Source organism: Rosa chinensis, chromosome 6, assembly GCF_002994745.2.
Source record: "Rosa chinensis cultivar Old Blush chromosome 6, RchiOBHm-V2, whole genome shotgun sequence".
NCBI lineage: Eukaryota > Viridiplantae > Streptophyta > Magnoliopsida > Rosales > Rosaceae > Rosa > Rosa chinensis.
Window position 1 is genome coordinate 61,757,624 of NC_037093.1, and position 17,598 is coordinate 61,775,221.

A 17,598-nucleotide genomic window follows, 5' to 3' on the forward strand; every position below is an offset into this window, starting at 1 on the left:
AGAGAATCGGATTGAGAAGGTTATCCGAACTCTCATGATTGTAGCAATCAGGGGGAGTTATGATGTCTACATGCTCGATCTCGAAGAGTGAAGGACGTGTTGTACTCTCTTTCTCCTCCTCGAGCTTGTTTTTGTCCCATATGGTTTTTCATTCGAGCAAGGTTTTTAACGAGACAACGGACGAAGCGTCACCACCAAGTTTGAGCGACACAAGGGGGAGTGTTGAAGGAAAATCAGTTTTGTGTGCCTATTCAAACTATGAGTAGTTACATGATTGTAATAGGAGAGAATGTTCTAGAATTCCTAGTCCTATTCGGAATAGTTTTTTTTGTATCATTAGAACATGTACTTTGTAATCCTTATATATAGGGCTCCTATTCTCAATAATAAAATACAATCCTCTCATCAATCTCTCTCGAATTCTCTTTTCCTTAAACATATTCAATTTAGTCGGATTGGATAAGGACAAGGACTAGTTTTCACAAGCCACATATCGCGAGAGGTGACGATAATCTCAGAATTTGGGGAGAATATCAGGAATTTTGCGAATATTTTGAATATTTCTTGAAATATAGGGAAAATTTCGAATATTTCCGGAAATATCGCGAAATTTTAAAAGTTTCTCTCAATATTTTCTTGGTAAGTCAAAAAGAACCTACTAGGTATGGCATTTGATCAAAAAGAAAAAAGACTAAGCAGAACTTGCGGATGTGCATGGGCAGCGTGGCAAATATTGAATGAATCTGAAGTTGTGAACAAACATATGGAATCATGCTCCCTTGCGCTTCACACTATAGTCAATGGGCCCTAAATCCTAAATTCTTATTATTTTAATGGGCCCTAAATCCTAAATTCTTATTATTTTAATGGGCCTACCTCGTCCTTGTACCCATGGTTGAACTCACCTTTTGGATTGTTGCAAGTCTTCCATACTGCTTTCTCAAGCTGGAATAATAACAACATGTAAAAGTCATCTTTTGCCCCTCACCAAACCCTTCCCCAGCTCTTATATGCGGGTAATTCTGACCAAAGCTCCACCTAAAATTGCCTTCAAAATGAAGCGAAAGTATAATCAATAGATTTCCCAACCATACCTTTGCCATGTTTGCCATGTTAGGTAGATAATGGTGAAGAGTCTTCTCTTTAAAAAGTCATAAGACAAGACTAAAAGGTGAACGGTCTCACCATCATTGTCACCATCAAGAACTTCAGCACCACCAACAATGCAATTACCATTTCCTACAGTTTCTTCCATAAAATGGGCTCCTATATAGAGCACTTTGAGCACTAGCTCAGAAACAAAGCAAAAAAAAGTTCGACAGACTATTTGATTCAATCTTCTATATTTCACATTGTTGCAAGTCCACATTTCCTGCAATGGCCGCTCAGAAAAGCAAGATCTTGATCATCGGAGGCACCGGCTATATAGGCAAGTTCATTGTCGAAGCGAGCGCAAAGGCTAGCCATCCCACCTTTCTTCTTGCTAGGGAGACCACAGTCAATGACCCTGCCAAGGGAGCTCTCATTCAGAACTTCAAGAACTCGGGGGTCACTTTGCTCTATGTATATATTATATCCTAAGCTATACGATTCTCACTTTTTGGATCATTTTGTGTTTCCAATCGGTGTTAACTGTGTACTTTGAATTGCATAGGGGGATCTTTATGATCATGAGAGCTTGGTGAAGGCGATCAAACAGGTCGATGTGGTGATATCAGCGGTGGGCCACATGCAGATAGCAGATCAAACCAAGATCATTGCGGCCATCAAAGAAGCTGGTAATGTCAAGGTTGGTGTCTCTATAGCTTATACACAAAGCTAATAAAAATTTAGTTTCGTCGAGGCATTTCATCGAGCACCAGTTTTTTAGGCATTATTGATTATTACCTCAATTATCGTGTTTATTGATCTTCAGAGATTCTTCCCCTCGGAATTTGGAAACGATGTGGATCGTGTACATGCGGTTGAGCCAGCAAAATCTGCATTTGCAATGAAAGCCCAAATCCGCCGCGCTATAGAGGCTGAGGGGATACCCTACACTTATGTCTCCAGCAACTGCTTTGCAGCCTATTTTCTGCCCACGTTGGCACAGCCAGGAGCCACTTCTCCGCCCAGAGACAAAGTCATCATCTTAGGGGATGGAAATGCAAAGGGTATGTTGCCAAAAATCTCATCAAATTAAGTTCCTTTATACCCACATTCAGCTCCCAGATTCATGAAGTTTTTATAGTTGGGCCAATATGTAGAAGCTTAAGTTCGTTGAGGCATTTCGGTGGGGTACTAGAAGTTTTTGTAGTAAATGTTTCAATGTATTTTTGGTACAGCAATCTTCAACAAGGAAGACGACATTGGCACCTATACGATCCGAGCGGTTGATGATCCAAGAACACTGAACAAGGTCCTCTACCTCAAGCCTCCTAGAAACATTTACTCCTTCAATGAACTGGTTGCCTTGTGGGAGAAGAAAATTGGCAAAGTTCTTGAGAAGGTCTATGTTCCAGAGGACAAACTCCTCAGCGACATTCTTGGTCAGTTATATATATTACAAGTTTTTAACATTGAAAGCGACCCTTAAACAAATAATGAAAACGAAGCTATTGACGACATTGAATGATTCAATTTTTTCTTTTTTCTTTCAGAGGCTCCAATTCCGATCAATGTGATATTGGCAATCAACCACTCTGTGTTCGTGAAAGGAGATCATACCAACTTCGAGATCGAGCCGTCTTTCGGAGTCGAAGCCTCCGAGCTGTACCCGGATGTTAAGTACACCACTGTGGAGGAGTATCTCGACCAATTTGTTTAAGCATTATTAGATTGCTGATTAAGATGTTTGCTAAATAAAAGTACTAGCTAGCAAGCTTCTTGTGCGAGCGGAAGAGCTGTTGTGCTTTCTAATTATAATTGTTGTATGTTTTCTTTTATGAGGATTTGTACTAAGCTTGAATTCACCTCTTGGATTGTTTCGGAAGCCAAAGTTTTGGCCGAAGTTGTTTCTCTTGTGCAGTGTTATATAATGTTTCTTCTAACTTTATTTTCCGAGGTACTAGAATGTAGTTACGAGAGAGTTGAGGAGAGAAATGTGAGAAAAAAAATGACTTTTTCAAACACTAAAGTTTAAACTCTAAACAATATCGGTAAATTTAATATGAAGTTAAAATTATGCTTTTTGCTCTGACTCTTGCGCGAGAGGCTTCTCGACGGCGGCTAGCCTTGGTTGGTGGCGGTCTTGTACCTGTGACGGTGAAGGGTGTCATCTCTCTCTTCTCTCGTCTACTCCACGGTGGTGACGGGGTTGCTCGATTGCTATCTGTGTCTATAGGTTGCGGCCTTTTTCTTCTTGCTGTTATCAAGGTCAGTGATGGCAGGGGTCGAGGTTTTCTGATTGAAGAATTTTCAAGGTGTGGGGACTGAAGATAGTCTGGTGGTTGGGGCGGTGTCGGAGTCTGGAAATCAGCCTTTGGTTGGTGGTGACAGGTTGGTGTTTAGTTGCAGTAATGGAGGCACTTTTAGGCAGCTTTCTCTGATCTGCAGAGGCGGCGACTCTGGCAGTATTGTTGCTGGAAGTCTTGGATGGACCAGGATCGTAGCTCAGCTGCCGGAAGTAAGGGTGGTGCGGGTTTGCTCGGGGAAAGAACCAACTACGGGTTCCCTACCTTCGTTGGTGGGTTACACCGTTGTTGCTTTCATGGCGGCGGCGCCGAGTTGGGCACAGCTGCATACATGGTCAGTTCCGACGTCAAGGGCGGAGGTGGATTACGGCGATGGAGGCGGCAACATTGTGGAGGAGGCTGGTTTTCTCTCTAGGGTTTGCCCTAGTTTGGATGTTTGGGCCTAGCATTGGGATGCTAGGGTTTCTCTGCATTGGGCCTAGCCGGAAATTGCCTATTTGGGTCAGGCTAAGGGTCCATTTAGGACTGGTGTTTTTACTTTTTAGTTTAGTGTTAGGCTTTTCTGTTTTTGTAAAAAAAAAGAGGATAAGGTCCAAACTATTGTGGAGAAGGAGACATGCAAGGATCCTGAGACTGAACAAATGGAGGAGCTGCATTCAAATGGTGGAACTGTAGCAGGTACTGGTGCAACATCCTCAACTAGCAATATTTAATTTCTCCTTGGGTCGCAAGATCTAGTTGCTCGGTTGTCACATTTATTTTATTTGCTTTTAAGTTTTTAGGTTTTGTTAGAATAAAGGTGTTTGATTGTCCTTAAAAGGTGGGTGTACCTGGGAGTGCCAAGACTCTGTTTTCTTAGAATAGGTCATTTGTCTGTCCTAAAAGACAACTCTTTCTGTCAGCCTCTCAAGGGTGTGTTGTTTCTAGTACTGCTTGCTGAATTATAAAACTGACTGACCTCATTCAATTCAAAAAAAATTAATATGAAGAAATGACTTCTTCAAATATTGGAGTCAGTTAGCCAATACTGGTCTACTATCCTCTTATTGGAATGTATGAAAATGAGTGGCCTCTAAATTTTCTCATGAGCTGCTTATAAATTTAGTTCTCTTCTAACACAAAACTAAAAATGAAAAAAATGTCTCTATTTTCCGTTCCACTTATTATTAGCAAATCACTTCATTATGAATTTCTCGACCATAAATACGTATGCGTTTTCCGTCAATGTTAGGTGAAAAGTATGCACTAATTAAATAAAATGTCCTAAGATAAGAGACCACGTCGGGAACAGATCAACCGTCACAGCATACGTATGGACATACACCTTCGCCAGTTTAATGTTAGGAAGATGATGGTGAAAAGCATCATTAAAGATGTCACAACATAACTAAGACGTGAACTAGTCCACCATCAAATAATTTAGTTCCATAAAGTAAGTAGTACAGCAATATATTTTTATTTTCACATAGCCCGCTCCTATATATATATATATATATATATATATATATATATATATATATATATATATAGGCATGCACTTGACCACAAGGCACAGCTCAGAAACAAAGGAACTTCCATATAGTCTCCTAACTCATAATTATTCGGCCTCCACTTGTTCATAGATTGCAATGGCTGATCCTCAGAAAAGCAAGATTTTGGTAATCGGAGGCACCGGCTACATCGGCAAGTTCATCGTTGAAGCGAGCGCAAAGGCTAATCATCCCACATTTGCTCTTGTTAGGGAGACCACTGTCAATGACCCTGCCAAGGGAAAACTTATTCAAAATTTCAAGAACTTGGGAGTCACTTTGCTCTATGTATATATACAACCTAGCTACCACTGGCTCAATTGCATTCAGTTAACTGTTTTACTTTAATTGCATAGGGAGATCTCAATGACGAGCACGAGAGTTTGGTGAAGGTGATCAAAAAGGTGGACGTGGTGATATCAACAGTGGCTGGCAGGCCGCTACCAGATCAAACCAAGCTCATTGCCGCTATTAAAGCAGCTGGTAATGTCAAGGTTAGGGTCACACCGTCTCTAGCTTACAACTCAACGTTAAGTTTGAGTTGATTTGTCTTGTTTTCCATCTTTGAATATAATTTTAAGAGTGAGTGACGGTGACTAATTTCTTGATGTTACTTACTACGCACAAACACTACATGTATTTCCCCATTTGATATTATATTCATTGATCATCAGAGATTCCTCCCCTCGGAGTTCGGAAACGATATGGATAATGTAAAGGATGCAGTTGAGCCGGCCAAATCTGTAATTGAGAGCAAAGCCCAAATCCGGCGTGCTATAGAGGCCGGGGGGATTCCCTACACATATGTCTCCTGCAACTGCTTTGCAGGCTATTTTCTACCCACATTGGCACAGCCAGATGCCACTTCTCCACCCAGAGACAAAGTCATCATCTTAGGGGATGGAAATGCAAAGGGTATGTTGCCAAAAATCTCATCAAATTAAGTTCCTTTATACCCACATTATGGCCGGCCAGATTCATAATTGGGTCCATATCTAACAGGTTGAGTGCAAAGTTTTGGGTCCTTATTGTCTTTCTTTCTAATTTTGTTTTGGTACAGCAATCTTTGCCGAGGAAGAGGACATTAGCACCTATACAATCCGAGCAGTTGATGACCCAAGAACACTGAACAAGGTTCTCCACCTCAGGCCTCCCCGAAACATTTACTCCTTCAATGAACTCGTTGCCTTGTGGGAGAAGAAAATTGGCAAAGCCCTCGGGAAGGTCTATGTTCCAGAGGACAAACTCCTAAACGATATTATAGGTCAGTTTAGTAAGATTCATGATTGAGAGAAGGACCTTTACAGAATGAAAATGTCGATGACAATTTTTGATTCACTATTTTTGCAGAGACCCCATTTCCCCAAAATGCGATATTGGCGATCGAACACTCTGTATTTGTGAAAGGAGATCAAACCAGCTTTGAGATTGAGCCGTCGATCGGAGTCGAAGCTTCCGAGCTATACCCGGATGTTGAATACACCACTGTGGAGGACTACCTCGACCAATTTGTTTAAGCATTATTAGGTTTAAGACGTTCGCTAAATAAATTACTTGCTTCTTTTATGAGGACATATATTCAAATTAAACTACATGTTAATCAATACTTAGGACAATAATGGATTATTGTAAAGTATGATAGTAAATTTTGCAAATTTTGTATGAAAAATTTGACTTCTTCAAGCAGTGGAATCACTACCTATCCTCTTAATCGAATAAATAAAATTTGTTCACTCCAAATTTTCCTTGTGAACTTCTTGCGACTTTAATTCTCCTTGAACACCAAGTTGGGAAGTGAATGAAAATAACCCTCTACTAATTTTAGTTCAACTTTTAGTGAATGACTCCTTTATAAATTTCTCAAATACATAGACAAATTAATTAAACTTCTTTTGTGAAAAGTATGCATGAAAATTGTCATAAGATAATTGGCCTAGAAAAAAAAAATCTCATAAGATTCGAGTTGATAAAAGGTGAACAGTGCAACATCATTGCATATGTTCTTGATTATACCTTTGCCATGCTAATATTAGGAAGATGATAGTGAAAAGCATCATAAAAAATGTCATAAGATTAAGACGTGAGAACAGTCCATCAATAATTTAATTTTTTTCGTTGATTTCCATCAATAATTTAATTAGTTTTACCAACTGTACGATTACGATGCCATTGATTTTTTTTTTTTTTTTCAATTGCGACTCCTATCTAGAGCAGTTGACCACGTACAACTCAGAGACAAAGAAACTCCCTTATATAGTCTCCTAATTCATTCTTCTTTCTCCACTTGTTGTTGTAATTCCAAGAGTTTGCAATGGCTGATCCTCAGGAAAGCAAGATTTTGGTAATTGGAGGCACCGGCTACATCGGCAGGTTCATCATCGGAGCTAGCGCAAAGGCTAACCATCCTAGCTTTGTTCTTGTTGGGGAAACCAATATGCCAAGAGAAAACTCATTCAAAATTTCAAGAACTTGGATGTCAGTTGTCACTGTATATACGGCTATCTGTTTCTGGCCGAATTACTTTGTTCTTACATTCAGTTAATTGTTCTACTTTGATCGCATAGGGAGATCTTCATGATGGACTTGACTGTTTGGCGAAGGTGATCAAACAGGTAGACGTGGTGATTTCAGCTGTGAATCGCATGCAGTTAGTAGATCAAACCAAGATCATTGCCGCCATTAAAGAAGCCGGTAATGTCAAGGTTGGTTTCTCACTAAAGGTGGAAGAATTATTTTTGAGTTTGAGTTGTTTTTTCACCGTTAAATATTGATTTAAGAGTGAGTGACGGTGATTTTTTTTTTTATGACACTGATAATTAGGAGAACATGACTACTCAGTGATTTATTATCCCATTTGATATTATATTACATTCATTGATCATCAGAGATTCTTCCCCTCGGAGTTTGGAAATGATGCTGATCGTGTTCATGCAGTTGAGCCAGCTTTGCGACCAAAGCACAATTCCGGCGTGCTATAGAGGCGGAGGGGATACCCTACACATATGTCTCGAGCAACTGCTTTGCAGGCTATTTTCTACCCACATTGGCACAGCCAGGTGCTACTTCTCCGCCAAGAGACAAAGTCATCATCGTAGGGGATGGAAATCCAAAGGGTAATTAACCAAAATACACAACAAATCCAGCTCCTTTATGCCCACATTCAGTGGCAAGATTCATTGGGTCCATATATAGAACCTCTCATACAATCTGTGAGAAGAAAATGGAAGTTCAGTGAGGCATTCTATCGAACATGCTGAATCCAGAAATTTGAGTCCTCAATGGCTGACCTTGTTTACTTAATCTTGGTACAGAAATCTTTGTCAAGGAAGAGGACATCAGCACCTACACAATCCGAGCAGTTGATGATCCAAGAACACTGAACAAGGTCCTCTACCTCAAGCCTCCCAAAAACATTTACTCATTCAATGAACTGGTTGCCTTGTGCGAGAAGAAATTTGGCAAAGCCCTCGGGAAGGTCAATGTTCCAGAGGACAAACTCCTCAACGATATTATAGGTCAGTTTAGTAAGATCCAAGATTGAGAGAAGGACCTTTACACAATGAAAATGTGGATGACATATTTTGATTCACTATTTTTCCAGAGACCCCATTTCCCCAAAATGTGATATTGGCGATCAACCACTCTGTTTGTGAAAGGAGATCAAACCAACTTCGAGATTGAATACACAGTTGTGGAGGACTACATCGACCAATTTGTTTAATGATTATTAGGTTATTGATTAACATGTTTATTGAATATGTAGCCAAATAAAACTACTTGTAATATCCTCAGCTTATGCTTATATATCCTTTGTTTTGTCTCAGTACAATTGATGCCCCAGAAATGAAAATAACACCCAGCTACCTATTTACTTGAAAACCAGGGCAGTTGTTTTCCTTCCCCTTCACATTTACAATTTTCAAAGATGATCATGAGGCTAAAACCCTGTGAGCAGCTTGAAGAAGCTTTCATGCATCAACAAAATACTAAACTAAAAGACTCACGTCAACCGGAGTTTACTCTTTCTGATCACCATTCTCAATGATTCCGAGAAGACTTTTGCAAGATCAATTGGACTAATCCCCGAACCTGACTCTGAAATTGGAGTTGGTGCCGGTGCAGGTGAAGGTGAAGGTAAAGAATCTTGTGCAGTTGTTGTGCTCATTCGATGTTTCACAGCATATCCTATCAATCTTCTAGCCTTGATTCCTTCACTTCCCTCATCTGCTAATTACGAAGCAGAAGATGAACAGGTTACATTGATTTCAAGCTTCCAAGAAACCAATATGAGAGCAGAAAGGGTAAGACAAAATTTGGATATGTCAGTGGTTCTTACCTTGTAATTCCGAGTAGGGTTTCGAAGTCTCCGACAAAAAAATGAGCGTGGGGGTGATGATAGTAAGGGCAGCCCAGCAGAAGAATATCACAACATAAATTCTCCCACTCATTTGTGGAGAGAAAGCAAAAAAACTGGTTCAATGGGACGGAATGTTATGCTTGGCTTTGAGGGTTTTAAACTTTTTAATGCAATCATTTAGAAGAGAGAAAGAAGAGGGAAGACGACCTTGAGCAAATTAGCTGGCCCTGTCCAAATAATATTGTCATTATAAAATGCTATACTTCTTTTCATGTGAAATATTCTTATTGAATGATATCATATAAAGTCAAGTAATAACAAATTAACAACCAAACTTGTGCCATCGTTATTAAGTTGTTGGAGGGTTGTTATACCAATTCTGTGTCTGATTAGACATCTATCTGGCACCTAAAGCCCAGGTCAGAATCTCCCCCCTAACCCACTTGGAAATGCTTCCAGGAATTTTATACCATATGAATAATATGATCAGAATTGCTATTCGGAGTTCATGTAAAGCTCAACGGCAGACAAGTTGGGGTTATTGTCATTGACTATTTCGATGTTTTTGTTTGAATAAATTTTAGCACAAGTTGCTGCTGGAATTGAAAACCATACCATGTGTCTACAGAAACTGACAGCAAGAGCATGCGCAAATAGGCAGTAAGATGTCCTCAACATTCAGAAGTAACGCAGAAAGAGAACGGTAATTACAGGACAATATCAAGAAAAATCAGATTAAAAAGAGGCGAGGATCTCAAGTTATGCAAGTTTTAGCAGTTGTATCCTAATAGCATGCAAAATCGACATATCTATAACTTTGCAAGAGTTGACAAGGAAGGTGTTTAGAATAACTATAAACATTTGAACACTGCACACACTTCTTCCCGTTCTGTTTTCCTAACTTTCAGTCCACGGAGCCACTACTACTTGCAGCAGGCTTCCCTACATACCTCTGTAATAATCCAAGGAAATGAGTAAGTAGATTGCAGTTACATAAGCTCAGCATGACAACTCTTAGCAACAGAAAATATCTAGAAATTCTAAGCCACAAAGTGAATTCAAATGGACTTGGAAGGGGGAAGGAGATGGTTCAAGATAAAATAGGGTAATGTTGGGTGAACGATATTCTAGAGCTCTCACCTGCTTTCCAATGCTGAATGGAACATACTTGTACTTGATCATGTGCATGATTTGGCGCTTCATTGTAAGGACAAAAAGAACAATCCAATAACAGAGGAGTATGGGCCAGAAAACAGGGACATCAAATACAGAAAAGAAGGTCATCAGAAAGGCGACACAGAAAGCCTTTGTAATGGAATACCTGAAACCACATAAGTAAAACAATAAGTCATTTTGAGACTCAACTCATAGTCATGGAAACCACACACATACATGCATACATTATTGCATATAAGCACAGATGCTAATGTGTTTAAGCACTGACAATTCATTCACCAAATAACCATCTTGACTACTGAAGTTATTCACACAGATCCTTATTTGCAGTTTAGCTCTATCTAGAGCCGCTTCAATCTCCCCACTATCCATCCTGCCTTATTCCACAATCTATTTTGTCACTCCCTTGTCCATGAGGTGTCTCATCAGCTTGAACCACGTAAATAATTAAATTTCTTGGTGAATTTATCAGGCTTACTATTTTTAGAACAAGGCCAAACAAACCTCAACTTCTGCAGGTCAAAATGTCTCATGAGTAATTAAATTGATGTGCAAAGATCAACAAGTAACGGAAAGAGGATAAAAGCCTTGTCACTAGAAACAAAAATGTATTAACGACAATACAGAGGCCAGTCACATGACCTCCATCAGCAACATATAAGAATTCAATACTTACTACAGAAAACAAACTTCAGGCAAGGGGTAATGCGTATTCATTTCCCAGACACAGAAATTCACTGTTTAATAAGAAAAAATACTACCTTGTCACACATTTCATAATAACAATGAAGGCCATAGCAACACAGCCAGTTCCTATTTAGTCAATATGTACATGTAAGTAGCCACACATTGTAAGTTAGTCAGGCTATATATCATACTGCAAAAACCCAGAGCAGAAAAGGAATCACAACACTACATTAAGTCAAAGTAACATTTACAGGGGCATTTTTCAATTACCAGAACTTGAACTCAGGAAGGCGGCGGATGAATGGTTTAAACTCATCTGAGCCTCTCGTTGGCAATGCAGCCCCATCCAAGGCCTCAAGCTCCGGATCAACCTTTGGCGAGAGAAACCCAATCAACAGATTCAAGATATAAATTCCCAGGCCGTATGACACAATGTAAAACCCCTGAACCAAGTAAACTCGCAACACATAAATCGCAGCCACAGCAAGTGTTCCCAGCCACCTATGGACCGGATTAGGAGTCGAACGGTCCAAATAGTACTGAAACGTCCTAGCAAACTCATCCCTCCACTTGGCAAGAGGCGCCACTGCTGAGCCTGCATCACTTGCCACTCCTTCCATGAAAGTATTAGCCTCTAAATTCCCTGATCAACCAACAAAAGCAACCGAAAACTAGCTCAATTCGAAAGATTACATTTCGGTATAGACTCTCTATACTTTCATCTACACTATCATGATTTTTCATAAAGATGAAAATGTCATTAATACAGAAACAAAAACATGGAAGTCCTAATTCGGACCTTCCCCAATTCATATTCAGCTGAAGCAAAACCCTACACAAATGCACTTTGGGATTACTACCAAAATAAGAAAACTAGGTTCGAATATTATGGCAACAAGATCAATAATTGAATTCAGAGAAACAAAAAAAAGCGACGGGAAAGATGGAAGACGAGCTTTACCTTGGCGAAACGGCGACGTTTATGAGAGACGATGAATGGCGGATCTGTGCAAATTCGTAAATCTATATACTAGTTTCAAAGTGGAGAGGATCTCAATTTGTTTCCAATTTCTCAGAAATAAAAAAGGAAAAGCTTCAGCATCGAAACGCACCGCTTCGTGACTTTGCGGATCGGGTGGGTTGAGCCGGGCGGATTACCTATTGAAACCCAACACCCACTAATATAAAACATTATTATTTATTTTTTCTTTCATTAAAAAAAAAAAAAAAAAAAAAAAAAAAAAAAAACCCCTTTTCCACACAATTGAGTCAAAAAATTGAATCCAGTTTTTACCTTATAAACTTGGACGTGAGTCGAGCCGAATTGAATCCAACATTTACCACACAATCAAATTCAATCAAAATCCAAATCGGAGCAAGTGAAAGAGAGAAGCTGCGAGAAGCCGGAGCAGTCGGTGGAGGCGCCCGCCCAAGAGTCGCAACTTGCAACAAGGACCGTGGCTTCTTTCTAATCGAGTGGGGCTGTGTGAGTGAGAAGTTTTCAAGGGAATATGTGGGCTGATAATTAGTTAACGACTTGTTAATGGGTCCCTTATGTGGGCTAATAATTAGTCTTCCAGGCCTGCTTTGCCTGACGGGCCTGGGCTGTAGCCTTTAAATCAGGGATGCTATAGTAAATTTACTCTTAACCAGGAGACCGAAAAGCCAAATATGCCCTCCCATGGATGCGGGATTTTATAGAGTGCCATCGCGGTAACCATTTCTCTCTCTCTCTCTCTCCGGCCTAGTAGTTCTCATCTCGGAGACAGTGGCAGTGAGCTGGTGGGAGTAACAAAGAAGAAGAAGAAGAAGATGGGGACTTTAGGAAGAGCGATATACACCGTCGGATTCTGGATTAGGGAGACCGGCCAGGCCGTCGATCGCCTCGGCAGCCGCCTCCAAGGAAGCTACTACTTCAAGGAGCAGCGTAAGCGACGCCGTTCTCTAACCCTAGATCCCTCTTTTGTATGAATCTTGTGAAATTCGTTCGTATCGATTCTGTTCATTACTGATTTTATGGAGTCTGGTTGGTTCACATTTGGTGCTGATTTGAACATGGGGCAGCTCTAAGATTAGCATAAAGTTTATGGCTTTGCTGAAATTAGGTTTAACATTTCCTTGTATTACCTGGACTGTTCTTGGTTTCGTGGGTTATATAGATAATGTCTTAAATGTACGAGTGTGCTTCACTATTGGATTATAATCCACCAAAACTATACTACTTTGATCGTTACCATCTAGCGTTTACAGAACAAGTGATAGAAGATGGTTTCAATGTCAATAATTGTAGATGGGCTTTAGCGGAATCTTGAAATATAGAAAATTTGGGAATGGTTTTTTTTGAGTCTTGGAAGCCATTAGGTCTTCTTCCTTGTGGTGGTGAAGTGGTGACGGGTTTGGGGTTGGATGAGCAGTGAGCAATATGTTGCTTAATTCATAAGGGGGAGGAACTAGACGACTGAGAATGATAATTTTATAACATGCACCGATTTTGCCAAGCAGAACTTGTTCTTAGTTTATTTGTGACATTTAGGATTTTTTTTAGGTTTTGCCTTCTTCCTTCCATTCAAGAGGGTAGTGATGATGTTCTTTTGTGCAGTGTCTAGGCATCGGACTCTCATGAATGTATTCGATAAAGCACCTGTTGTTGACAAGGATGCATTTGTGGCCCCAAGTGCCTCCGTCATTGGTGATGTTCAAGTGGGAAGAGGATCTTCTATTTGGTATGGATGTGTATTGAGAGGTAAGAACTTCTTTTGAGACGCAGTGTCAGTTAAACAATATATGCTTTGGCACTTTTGAAAATTGCATGTTCTTTTTTGATGAGCTGATGTTTTGGATCAGTTCCATTATTTCAATTTGTCATTTATCCAGACTGGCTCAATATCACACTAATTGCTGTACTTGTTTCATGTTTTTCATAGTTTACACTTGTATCCTTTTCTCATTTGATATGATTGCTATCACTGCTGGAGTTCTAACTATTTCAAAAATAGTTATGTGTACTTAGTTAATCCTAGAAAAAGAAGACCAGTAGCAACTTGGTAAGAATATATTGCTGTATTGTTTGAGGTATTGATACAACTACATAATCATTGAAATAACTATGCACTTAGTTTGCTAGTTGAATAAGATGGATAAGGGTTAGGTTTAGAGCTTTAGCATTTATGCAATTAATAATCTGTGTAACTCGGGTTTATAGTCAATTTTGGGTGATCTCAGATGTATGGTTGCTTATGCATATTTATGTTCTATTCTATATCTATTGTGGACTTTTGTGATATTTATATATATGTCTTTTGTGCGTAGGTGATGTGAACCACATTGTTATTGGAGCTGGAACTAACATACAGGACAACTCCCTTGTGCATGTGGCAAAGTCTAATTTAAGTGGGAAGGTGTTGCCAACCATTATTGGTGATAATGTCACCGTAGGTGAGTAATGTGCTGACACAGGATAAATATTATCATAGGTCCATGTGATGTGAATTTCCCTGATGGTTTGTGAATACAATTTAATTGTCTAGGTCACAGTGCTGTTGTACATGGCTGTACGGTTGAGGATGAGGCCTTTGTTGGTATGGGAGCCACACTGCTTGATGGTGTCGTTGTTGAGAAACATGCTATGGTTGCTGCCGGAGCCCTTGTGAGACAGAATACAAGGATCCCCAGTGGAGAGGTATGTCTGGAAGCCCACCTACTGAACCCTCTTCTATATTTTGTTTATTTTCTCTTGGAAAGTATGATGATTGTAATTAGCATCCAAAGTAGCTCAGAATTTGGATATATTATAGATACCACCATCGGGATCACTGATCTACAACATATCATGCTTTGGATTCCAAAGAACAATAAAAATTAGTTGGACAAAAATTCGTTATGTTGTTTGAAAGAGAAGTCGGAGAATAACTACTATCTAGTTGAGGATAACTACTATCTAGTTGAGGATTTTAAAACACGCACTCTATGTTGAAGTGGAGTTGCATAAAGTAACACAGGGCTGGGAGTCTTTAAGTTTCTTTTCTTTCTTTCCCACCATTATGATCTGCCTTCATTTATCAACGTTATGGTCTGTTATTTACTATATCAAATTGTTTGTTCTTGTTTTTAGTTTGTGAGAGCTATGCCTGGAGCAAATGTATGATGTTTGATTATTATTTAAAAGTATACAAAGACATGCTAGTTATTTTGATTTTGAGTGCTAAGATTATGGTATAAATCTTTTGATTCAGCTGAAAATAAAAAAGAAAAAAAACAAAGTAATGGCTTAATGATTTGGGCGTCATGCTGTCAGATGCAGCTTTATATGCAGTCTGAATTTAAGTTTTATTTCTAGTCTACCATATACAGTTATTGAACATTTTGCTTCACATAGATTAGGCAGTAAAATATTGCAAAATGTATCACAGGTATGGGCAGGGAATCCAGCTAAGTTCCTGAGGAAGCTCACAGATGAAGAAATAGCCTTCATCTCCCAGTCAGCCACTAATTACGTTAACCTTGCACAAGTCCATGCGGCTGAGAATGGGAAGTCCTTTGATGAGATTGAGTTTGAGAAGGCCCTTCGTAAGAAGTTTGCTCGTCGTGATGAGGAGTATGACTCAATGCTGGGTGTTGTTCGTGAAATTCCCCCAGAACTTATTCTTCCAGATAATGTATTACCAGATAAAGCACTCAAGGCTGAAAAATGATTTCTTAAGTTGTTTTTTTCGTCCCTCAACTCAAATCTTGAGAGATTTGATCTATTAAGGAGTATTTGTTGTTAAGTGAAAATATGTGGAAAAGGTATCATTTCCTTTCCTAATAATACCCAACATGTTTTAGGGCAGAACCATGAATCTTTTCTAGCCATTGGATCCACTATTTCTGCGGCTTTTCAGAAACTATTATTTCTGCTTTGGCAGTTTGTATGTTGATGATAATTTTTGTATCCAAAGATACTTTTTTTAGATGCTGTAGTAGTTAATTTGTACATCTATCTATCTAGTTCTATTGCAACATGCAAATCAAATTCATCACCAGTTTTTGCATCGTCAAACTTCAAACCTTGACTCGGGGCTTCGCACTTGAGATGTTGAATGGTATTGCCAGGTGAAAGTATTGTTGTGAAAGAACATTGTAGACGGAACGTTACTAACTTACCATCATTTGTGGTCCATAGAGATCGCCTGCAGAAAACTTAACGTTAAGCCTACCAGCCAAAGGAAGAATCATCACTGTTAAGAATGTTGGAGCTATAATCTTGACCCCAAAACCTACTTTGCCTAGGCACCAGAGCTTGTGATGCTTTTGTTAGTTTAAGACAATCATTCATAGCAAAAGTATAAGCTGCCGCACAATGTGAGCCTATGAATCTTGTTGTACAATTCAATATAAGAAAAAGTTCTCGGGTATTGTAAGCGAAGATATTCTATTGCTAATGCTCCATTGATTTCAGAAAAAAAAAATTATCGGCTGATCAGAATCTTGGAAAGTTGAAAAGCATAGCTTTCCGTGATTTCGGTTGAAAGCGACGAAAATAAACTCTGCCCTGCCGATCAATCATAAACTCGGTGAAACGTGTGTTATCGGAACCGTTGTTTGTTTCCTTCGTCGCTTTCCTCCAACAATGGAGTGCTTATATTCCTGTTTCTTTACAGCCACTTGCAATGCTAATGCTTTCTCACAACAAAAGCTGATGAGTGTATGTTATCGGAACTAAGATTAGTAATTTGGAATATAATTTTCAAAAGTTCTAATCGTTGAGTTACCAAGATATGATCAAAATGTGAATCTCACAATTATTGATTAAAAAATCTTTATTTTAAAAGTCTTCTTTCAGAGTCTTCCTTCTTTGTTTTATCATATATGTCACTCATAAAAAAAGTGACAAGTGTGGATGAAAATTAGTGGTCAACAACCTCTAAATAGTTATTTGCCAACTGAGTTTTGTCGGTGTAAAAGATAAAAAAAAAAAAAAAAAAAAAAGGGTCATTGATCCAAAACCCTAAAATGAGGGAAAATTATCTCACTTACCCCAATAAGAGATTTTTATTCCCACTAACCCAATTTGAAATAAAATGACAAATTTACTCTCCATTTAATTAATGAATTACATCCATGCCATCAATTCTCTCTCTCTCTCTCTCTCTCTCTCTCTCTCTCTCTCTCACACGATGTCGGCCAAATCCTCGTCGGCGTGCCAGCCGTCCTGGTTCAAAGTCGGGGAAAGGCTATGTTCCGGCATGTCCTTCAACTCCGGCACAATCTCTCTCCCCTCTCTCACCGATCAGTGTCGAAACGGCGTCATCGTCATCAATTAGGGACTTTCTGCGGCAGGTCGGCGGCGACAGTCGCTCTACGTGGTCTGCCTCCTCTGCATCGAACATGTGGACAACAAGAAGGACGGGAAGCCGGTGCTCTACCTCGTCTTTGAGTACCTCGACATCAATTTGAAGAATCCGAGATCTCATCAATG

General features: G+C 39.4%; 4 protein-coding genes and 1 pseudogene across 4 annotated transcripts; 4 read left to right on the plus strand and 1 right to left on the minus strand.

The window, feature by feature from the left end:
* The first annotated feature begins 1,279 nt into the window (after window positions 1–1,279).
* On the plus strand, window positions 1,280–2,977 carry LOC112168914 (phenylcoumaran benzylic ether reductase Betv6). The gene is made up of 5 exons (XM_024305847.2): window positions 1,280–1,563; window positions 1,655–1,789; window positions 1,916–2,153; window positions 2,325–2,528; window positions 2,640–2,977. Exons 1-5 carry the CDS (start codon window positions 1,378–1,380, stop codon window positions 2,804–2,806), a joined length of 930 nt encoding a protein of 309 aa, XP_024161615.1. The 5' UTR covers window positions 1,280–1,377; the 3' UTR covers window positions 2,807–2,977.
* A 162-nt stretch (window positions 2,978–3,139) lies between these two features.
* LOC112171731 (phenylcoumaran benzylic ether reductase Betv6) lies at window positions 3,140–6,486 on the plus strand. The gene is made up of 6 exons (XM_024308870.2): window positions 3,140–4,070; window positions 5,015–5,209; window positions 5,278–5,415; window positions 5,596–5,836; window positions 5,982–6,185; window positions 6,272–6,486. The coding sequence occupies exons 2-6, from the start codon at window positions 5,021–5,023 to the stop codon at window positions 6,436–6,438; spliced, it is 939 nt and encodes a 312-aa protein (XP_024164638.1). The 5' UTR covers window positions 3,140–4,070; window positions 5,015–5,020; the 3' UTR covers window positions 6,439–6,486.
* A 746-nt stretch (window positions 6,487–7,232) lies between these two features.
* On the plus strand, window positions 7,233–8,642 carry LOC112171732 (annotated as a pseudogene).
* A 1,282-nt stretch (window positions 8,643–9,924) lies between these two features.
* Window positions 9,925–12,590, minus strand: LOC112174661 (protein RER1B). Its single transcript, XM_024312460.2, has 5 exons — window positions 12,436–12,590; window positions 12,103–12,299; window positions 11,412–11,784; window positions 10,419–10,599; window positions 9,925–10,230 (listed from the first exon to the last, which is right to left on the minus strand). Exons 3-5 carry the CDS (start codon window positions 11,759–11,761, stop codon window positions 10,183–10,185), a joined length of 579 nt encoding a protein of 192 aa, XP_024168228.1. The 5' UTR covers window positions 11,762–11,784; window positions 12,103–12,299; window positions 12,436–12,590; the 3' UTR covers window positions 9,925–10,182.
* Window positions 12,591–12,854: 264 nt separating this feature from the next.
* On the plus strand, window positions 12,855–16,090 carry LOC112174522 (gamma carbonic anhydrase 1, mitochondrial). The gene is made up of 5 exons (XM_024312304.2): window positions 12,855–13,068; window positions 13,741–13,884; window positions 14,451–14,576; window positions 14,669–14,820; window positions 15,551–16,090. The coding sequence occupies exons 1-5, from the start codon at window positions 12,954–12,956 to the stop codon at window positions 15,830–15,832; spliced, it is 819 nt and encodes a 272-aa protein (XP_024168072.1). The 5' UTR covers window positions 12,855–12,953; the 3' UTR covers window positions 15,833–16,090.
* Window positions 16,091–17,598: the final 1,508 nt, after the last annotated feature.